Raw genomic sequence first — 7,809 nt, forward strand, 5'->3', positions numbered from 1 at the left:
TTATTATTTCAACTCTGTATTTTATTTTCTTTGGATGCATCATTAAAGTTCACCGCTCAAATTCAACGTATACAGCGCTATCACTCTGGTACCTGATATTTTTTTTCTGCGCGCTATTTAATGATAGAGATTAAAAATATATATAAAGATTGCAGAAGGACATGTTTCATATATGCCTCAGATACAAGAGCATGGCATTTAAATATTTATAAGATTTATAAAAATAAAATAAAAAAATTAGCTAAATGAAGAATTGGCCTTTCTGAGCCATCAGGCGCCACCTAGAGGAATACAAGTTCCGTCGAACAGGAAACGGTTGACAGCTAGCAACATTCTTCTCTCAGCATCAAATGCATTGCTTTTGAGGTTCAAGGAGCAATACTTTAGTTAGCAAGATCTCGCTCGTTTACGGTTTCCTATTAGCGGTGACAAAACACAAAGTAGGTATAAGTTTACGTCTTTTAAGAAATGTTTAAATTATTATGCCTTTTACAACCTTGACTCATCTGTAACATTTACATTATACAGCGATATGCAGTGCTGAGTACGATCACTATTAAATAAGAGACAGCTGAAGAGTAAGTCAGAGCTGTCCAGCCTCGGTTCTAGAAGGGTCTGTAGGGTCCTGCAGAGTTTAGCTCTAACTTGACTCAACACACCTGCGTGGAGGTCTCTGGCATGCCTAGAAAGAGTTTAGGGTTGGAGCTCAACTCTGCAGGACTGAGTCTGAACACCACCGGTGTAAATACTCCTTTTAAAAGTTTAGAAACAGCTGTTTAACCGTTTTCGATATTTTTTCCTGAACAAAATGAGTTACGATTTGAACTAATGCATTGTGCATGTTGGCGTTTTTGTGATCTCCTGCTTTAACTTTTACATTACATTTTTTTTTAATTCGCATAAATCCATTATTACTGTATAATACATAATTTTACAATAATAATAAATGCTGTTATGTGGGTTGCGTTCAAACTCTAAAACACGTTTTTTATGTTATCATGTTTTATTGTATTAGTTGCTTTTTTGTAGTTATTTTTAGTAAACATAACCAAACTGCAGTTCGATTGAGATTCAATAGAGCACACAATGAAAAAACCCGATATTCGTATGGTTTCTTCAGCGGGTGAATGAATGGTTCTTGTCTGCAAACAGAGAGCTTCTGCATGCTTGCATCTGTAGTATGACTAGAATGTCAGAATCCCTCTTTGCTCAGTCATTCAGAATAATCTAAATGTGTTCAACAAATCAGAACATGCTCTCTATTGCAGTTTATATATATATAAGCAAAACAGTATTTCCTTCTATAGCACATGACAGTATGATTGCTAATTGTTCAGGTTCTGTAGGCTGTTTGTGTTCTGACTCTGTAGGACGATGGCACAGCCTGCAGACTCTGTTCTTCACAGCGGTTACTTTCACCCCACGCTCCGACGCTGGCAGACCTGTGCTTCAGACCTCAGAGCAGAGAACCTCATATATCCCATCTTCATTACGTAATGACTTCTCTCCACATCTTTATTTGATAGTGATACATAGGCTCAGACGTTATGTTATTGTTGAACTTTATATTTGCTAATTCTTTTGACTGAATATAAATTGTTATTATGTCTCTGAATAATTTTAACAGTGACAGTCCTGATGCGGTGGAACCGATTGCCAGTCTACCTGGTCAAGCAAGGTATCCGTCTTCACTGCAGTATCACTGGATCAGTTATTGGATAATCATTTTATTTTTAAACAAAGCATCAACAGGACGCTAACGTTCAGAAAGTTTTCAGTTTTTTTTAAAACCTTTAGTTTGTCTGGCTCAGGACATGGATGAATACTGATTAAAATCCTCAGTTGCTTAATTTCACGACTTGACTTTCTATCAGTGTGCATTGAATGAACATAGAAATGTAGTTTGGGCTGGTGCTCTGAGATAAGCTTCAGGCAGGGTGGAACCGGAGGTAGCCAACAAACCACAAAGATAAAGCAAAAATCCGTTTCTTTGGGGTGGTCATGACAAAGAGGTCTGGTTATTGTGTCATATAGTCATATGTTATTTTTTTGTAATATCGGTTGTCTTCAGATACTACTGTGTGAAACTAAGCACATCGTTACAGCTGTTAACATTTAGTAATAAACAGCGTTTCAATTTAACATAAAAGCTACGCCAAACAAAGGTGCTTCATCCATGTGACTGTGAATGCAAGACCCAATATGGCAGCTGTAGTAAAGGAAGTTACATCTGCTAAATAAAAAAGCTAACTGTCCGTTGTTAAAGTCATCGTGTCGTGGCAGCCGCTGTCAGAAATGTTAATATCTATGACAAACCACTCAGGTACTGGACTACACCACAGCCGTGCCAGAATCAGTCGAATAAACAGTTCTAGGTGTTCCTTAGTGACTCAGGACAAGCAAAAAAACACGGTTTAGAAAATGGGTTCCTGGTGTGTTTTGCACACAAAAAGTTTCCGACTGCAGCTTCAGGTCAAGGTGTGCTCATGATGTTCTTTGTGTGTATTTCAGATACGGTGTTAATAAGATCGAGGGTTTACTTCGTCCTCTGGTGGATAAAGGCCTGAAGTGTGTGCTGATTTTTGGAGTTCCTGCTAAAGTTGCGAAGGTCAGTGAGACGTTTTAGTGTTCTCTTTCCTACAATAAACTAAATAGCCTTGTGTTATTTAGCTCATCTCGTGTGTCTACTTTACATGGTCGCTCTCTCTGTATCGCGTAACTTCACACACTTATTTTCACACACTTTCTTATCTTAGGATGAGAGGGGCTCTGGGGCGGATACAGATGTCACTCCTGCTGTGCTGGCTGTGAAGAAACTGAGGAGCACGTTTCCTGATCTCCTGCTGGCCTGTGATGTGTGCCTGTGCCCCTACACTTCTCATGGCCACTGTGGTAAGTTGTTGGGGTTTTTGTGTATTGAAATGGCCGATATTGCAAGCCAATAATTATTAATGGTTATGGATCACAACCAAAGCAAACATGCCCCTACCCCAAAAGTGTTACTGCCCTATTGAGAAGAAACAAAGCAACCTCGGCATTTGATCGCAGGCCTTCCTACTCCTTGAGATCTCTCCAGCACCAGAAAGCTGATCTGATATCTATATGGGTTCTACTTCTTGCCTTATGTTGTACCGTCGTTAGTTCCGTGTATGTTTTCCTCTCTTGTGTTTCATCTCTATCTTGTCATCCTGCTCAGCAAATGTCCTGTGGACCACATTATGAGAAGAAACACCCCTTATCGACTCTTACTGCTTATTGGCTGCGAGTTTGTTTTTGTACTCGGCCCTCGGCTGCGAAAAAATACATACTCCACCTTTAAAAAGTGTTTGATCATGGCGTTTATAGAGGCATTTATCCATGTACAGAGGCCAAGAGCATAGAAATGGCAAATTACACCTTTCACCGTAAACAAATAATCAATTGCCTGGTATATTAAAGTCTATATGGTGATACTAACACAGTGTATGACTTTCTCTGTGGCACATTTAAGGGATTCTGCGTGAAGATGGTAGCTTGGATAATGCTGCAAGCTGTTTGAGGTTGGCTGAAGTAGCTCTGGCTTATGCTCGAGCAGGTTCGTTTTAAATTCTACGCATCTGTAAACAATTACACTTTTTTTTTTTAATAACAGGTCTAAAGAAGTCATCACATTCTGCTTTTTTTCTCCTCCTAGGATGCCACATCATTGCCCCTTCAGATATGATGGATGGACGAATTGCAGCCATTAAGCAAGCTCTACTCGCCAATGATCTTGGCAACAAGGTTGAGAGAAATCTCCCTTCTGCTTGCAAACAAAAGTGTTAAATTGAATAAAGCAGATACCGACTCCATCTCTTTTTCCTTTTCTTAGGTGTCAGTGCTGAGCTACAGTGCTAAATTTGCCTCATGCTACTATGGACCATTCAGGTACTGTACTACCTTTAAAATGCAATGGTACACCACATTTTTAGGTTTTATAAATGTATAGATGGTGAAAACAATAGGATGAGTTTATTTTTGTAAACCAGTTTTAAAAATGTCTCCGTTTAATTTATTTTCATTTCTTTACATTTGAAGAGATGCTGCACAATCTAAACCTGCTTTTGGAGACAGGCGATGTTATCAGCTGCCCCCGGGGGCCAGAGGACTAGCACTGCGGGCTTGTGTAAGACAAAATCAACATATTTTTCAGGGTTTCAAACATAATAAATTTAAAAATATAAAAATTTTAAATTTGACTAGATCCATGGTGTTGTTGATTTGTTGTTGTTGTTGTTGTTTTGTATGGAATGCACATATATGCATTATATTTAGTAAAATATTTTTACTGGTAGGACCGGGATGTGAAAGAAGGTGCTGACATGATAATGGTGAAACCTGGATTACCATACCTTGATATTGTGAGAGATGTTAAGAATAAGGTAATAACGTTTTTGCTACTTGATGTTATATTAAGAAATCATTTTCTTCTTGCTCAGAAAATAAATCATTGATCAGTATCAAAAAGAATTTGGACAAAAATAAATGTTTGTTCGTTTAGTTAAATGTACAGTACAGCCGGCTTTTGGCACGACAGTGGAAACGTTATTGACACCCTTCACAAGGAGAGTAAGCCACAAACATTCATTGCTAAAGAAGCTGGCTCTTCACAGAGTGCTGCATCCAAGCGTGTTAACAGAAAGTTGAGTGAAACGAAAAAAAGTCAATCAATTTTATTTATAAATATTAGTGTAGATGCCATTCTTTTGCCATGTAAATAAGTAGATTGTGTGTTATAGGGAGTGTTCACGGTTCCATCTTATCTAATGAAGCCTTAACGGATTTGAATAATAAAAAGTATGTTGGGGTGTTATGTGTAGACTAGGTTAAAAGATGTCTTTAATCTAGATTTAAACTGACGGAGTGTGTCTGCTTCCCGAACCGTGTTAGGGAGATTGTTCCAGAGTTTAGGTGCTAGATAGGAAAAGGATCTGCCGCCCGCAGTTGATTTTGATATTCTAGGCATTATCAAATGGCCAGAGTTTGAACGCAGCGGATGTGTAGGACTATAATGGGGTATAAAGGTTTTAATTGATTTTATGAAGTATTCTAATTTGTTTGAGATTGTGATTTTGTGGGGTTTTGTTAAATGTGAGCCACTGAAATAACTGAACTATTCCACGACATTCTAATTTATTAAGATGCACCTGAACAATACAAAAGACAATAAAGAAAAATAAAGACATATACAGTGAACTAAAGCATATGTGTGTTCATTAAAAGAAAGGTTTTGTCTTGAATTAATTAGACAAGAGTCTGTTTTATCAGCATTACAGGGAGTTGCTATGAGCAATAAAACTAGTGTTTTCAGATGGGTTGCTATGGAACCAGAGGCCTGTTCTTGCTTTCTGCATTTCGGGGGAAGGGTCCACCCTCATAGTTACACTGTTAGTGGCTCTTTGGTTGGGTAAAAGGGGCATTAAAGAATAATTGTTGGGTGGAGATTTACCGCTAACCAAAGAACCGGCTTTACTGACTAGGTGAGCATAATGTACTGTATATATATATATATATATATATATATATATATATATATATATATATATATACACACACTTTTATATAAACACATCTCAAACACACTTTTAAGCAAAAGCAGTTCTAAACAAATATATGAATTTTGATGTTAAAGGTGAAGAGGATGTAGTTTTCATTTGATGATGTGTTATTACTGATTATGGTTTGGTTAAATTTCAGCATTTTGGGGTGCACTGTTTCCTTAAGTTTCCTTAAACACCCCAGGAAGGCGTGTTAGAACTGAACTCTTCTGGAGAGTGGCCCTCAGTACTCCAAAGACTTTGCCCGCAAAAATCTAGTCTAATGTCCTTTTGTGTTCTCTGTCTCATATCAGCACCCTACTCATCCGCTGGCGGTGTATAATGTATCCGGTGAGTTTGCCATGTTGTGGCATGGAGCTGAAGCTGGAGCTTTTGACCTGCGCACTGCAGTCATGGAGGCTATGACAGCCTTCCGTCGAGCAGGTGAGAAGGGAGAGAAGTCCGTTATTTCAATCTGTCGAGGCCAGGTCCTCATGTTGCATAAACATAACAGTTGCAGTGCTTATGGCCAGGACCTTGCTGTCTTTTACATTTAATGTCTATTTTAATGCCTCAGAAATGGATGGTTTACCAGTATACTAAATACTTCAGTTCTTTTCTTTCTTTCAGGAGCTGACATCATCATCACCTACTACACCCCACAGTTGCTCACATGGCTAACAGAGTAATAAGTTAGTTCTCCTATATGAATGAACTTGGATGAAACCAAATCTACCGTCTCACCCTGAGACTGAAAACTAGAAGGACTTGAAGTAAATCTGACAAGCAAATATCACTTCATAAATCAACGGCTTTTTTCACATTTTTATTATTTGATTTATGTATCTATGATGTAGTTATAAATGCATTCAATAAGTGTTTTTATGCTTTTCTCAAATTTTGCCAAGCTTTAGTATTTCTTTTTGTAGTGTACAGATGTTAAATTGGTCATTTTCTTTCTAAATGTATCTGAGTACATGACAGATTGGTTTTCATATTGAATGTGCTTCTATAACACTGGAACAATAGACCTCAGGTGTTTAGTTTTCAAATGTACTAATAATCACATTTTAAGTTTTGCATTGTTTCATGTAGTGCATCTTCAACTAAAAAAGATATTAATAAAGCAGTATGTAAACATCAATTGTTTATTATAGGTTCATATGAGATCATTGTATATATCCTCATTGACCACTCAGTTTTGTATGATATGATGATTTATTTACTGAACAGGTTATCAGAAATGTCCATCCCCTTCATAGAGTTTACAGGCAATTCATCATTGCTGTCAGTACATGAAAAATGACTGGAAATATGGATTTATCTCACATTTATTAATTCCCATCAAAGTGCTGCTTATATAGGAACCATACTGAATGTGGAAGGGTGACTTGGTAGAGGTGGACCTGAGACTGACCAAACTTGGTGTCCTTCAAAACAAAGAAGAATTCAGTAGGACCTAAACTTTTATCTAAATCACTTCAATATTTAAAGTAATGCCTATATGTTACTTACTGATAGCATGTCCCTCAGTGTTTGTGGCTCTTCTTGAGGATGTAAGACATGAAGCCAACCTCTCGGCCAGATAAGAAAACCCTGAGAGCGCATAAAGTGTATTTTACATTACTAAGCAACTGTGTGCTCATACTAGTACCACTACACCTACATCTGATAAAGGAACCAAGATGGAGATGTTGGGTGAGAACATATAACTCTTTCATATACTGAGTTGTAGATGTTTTAATCCAGACGATAAATAAATACGACGTATTGGGTTCCTATTGGAATACATTGGATGCAGTCGTACATAAAATCATTATATAAATATACAATAAGTGAAATAAATAATAATATTATAAATATAGTCTTTCCCGTTATCTTCTTTAGGGGTTCTGCTCATGTAAAGTGATATGAGCAGTGTCGGATGTCTTTTCCACACTTGTTCTTAATGAAACATTAAGTTAGATGCTGAAAAAAAATAAGTAGTTTGTTTACATGTTCATTGTATGTAAACTTGCGTACATAATATAATTCGTAAAAAAGCTTAAAATTATGTTCCTAATACACAAAAAGACGATTACACTGTTATAGAGCTAATTTCCGGGTTAAACTTACCACTCATAATCAGTCATAGTAACATAGCTGCTTTTGTCCTCTCAGAACCGGCGCGTTAATAATATACTGTAGCTGCTGGAAACATTCCGAGACGCCGTACGAAATATTTTCTGTGATCGACTACTTAGACCTGGCCGAT

At 37.4% G+C, this 7,809-nt stretch overlaps 1 protein-coding gene and 1 long non-coding RNA gene across 3 annotated transcripts; one reads left to right on the forward strand and one right to left on the reverse strand.

Moving 5' to 3' along the window:
• Positions 1-32: 32 nt before the first annotated feature.
• Positions 33-6,699, forward strand: alad (aminolevulinate dehydratase). Of its 2 annotated transcripts, none has more exons than XM_043239294.1 (12): positions 33-440; positions 1,347-1,493; positions 1,628-1,678; positions 2,512-2,608; positions 2,757-2,892; positions 3,491-3,574; positions 3,674-3,762; positions 3,851-3,906; positions 4,057-4,144; positions 4,314-4,400; positions 5,870-5,999; positions 6,186-6,699. In XM_043239294.1, exons 2-12 carry the CDS (start codon positions 1,375-1,377, stop codon positions 6,242-6,244), a joined length of 996 nt encoding a protein of 331 aa, XP_043095229.1. In that variant the 5' UTR covers positions 33-440; positions 1,347-1,374; the 3' UTR covers positions 6,245-6,699. The 2 variants fall into 2 exon arrangements, with proteins under 2 accessions (XP_043095229.1, XP_043095228.1); XM_043239293.1 differs by having other exon boundaries at positions 35-440; positions 1,371-1,493.
• Positions 6,476-7,795, reverse strand: LOC122345299. Its single transcript, XR_006250987.1, has 3 exons — positions 7,671-7,795; positions 7,071-7,151; positions 6,476-6,985 (listed from the first exon to the last, which is right to left on the reverse strand). It is a non-coding gene; the product is annotated as an uncharacterized LOC122345299 (long non-coding RNA).
• Positions 7,796-7,809: the final 14 nt, after the last annotated feature.

The sequence above is a fragment of the Puntigrus tetrazona genome, chromosome 5, assembly GCF_018831695.1.
Source record: "Puntigrus tetrazona isolate hp1 chromosome 5, ASM1883169v1, whole genome shotgun sequence".
Taxonomy (NCBI): domain Eukaryota; kingdom Metazoa; phylum Chordata; class Actinopteri; order Cypriniformes; family Cyprinidae; genus Puntigrus; species Puntigrus tetrazona.

What these genes read in the sequence shown, in the direction of transcription:
- alad (XM_043239294.1), top strand. Translation starts at nt 1,375, where the DNA reads ATGGCACAGCCTGCAGACTCTGTTCTTCACAGCGGTTACTTTCACCCC. An exon ending in TCTGGCTTATGCTCGAGCAG is followed by an intron (nt 3,575 to 3,673) that starts GTTCGTTTTAAA and finishes TTCTCCTCCTAG; the next exon opens with GATGCCACATCATTGCCCCT. An exon ending in CCAATGATCTTGGCAACAAG is followed by an intron (nt 3,763 to 3,850) that starts GTTGAGAGAAAT and finishes TCCTTTTCTTAG; the next exon opens with GTGTCAGTGCTGAGCTACAG.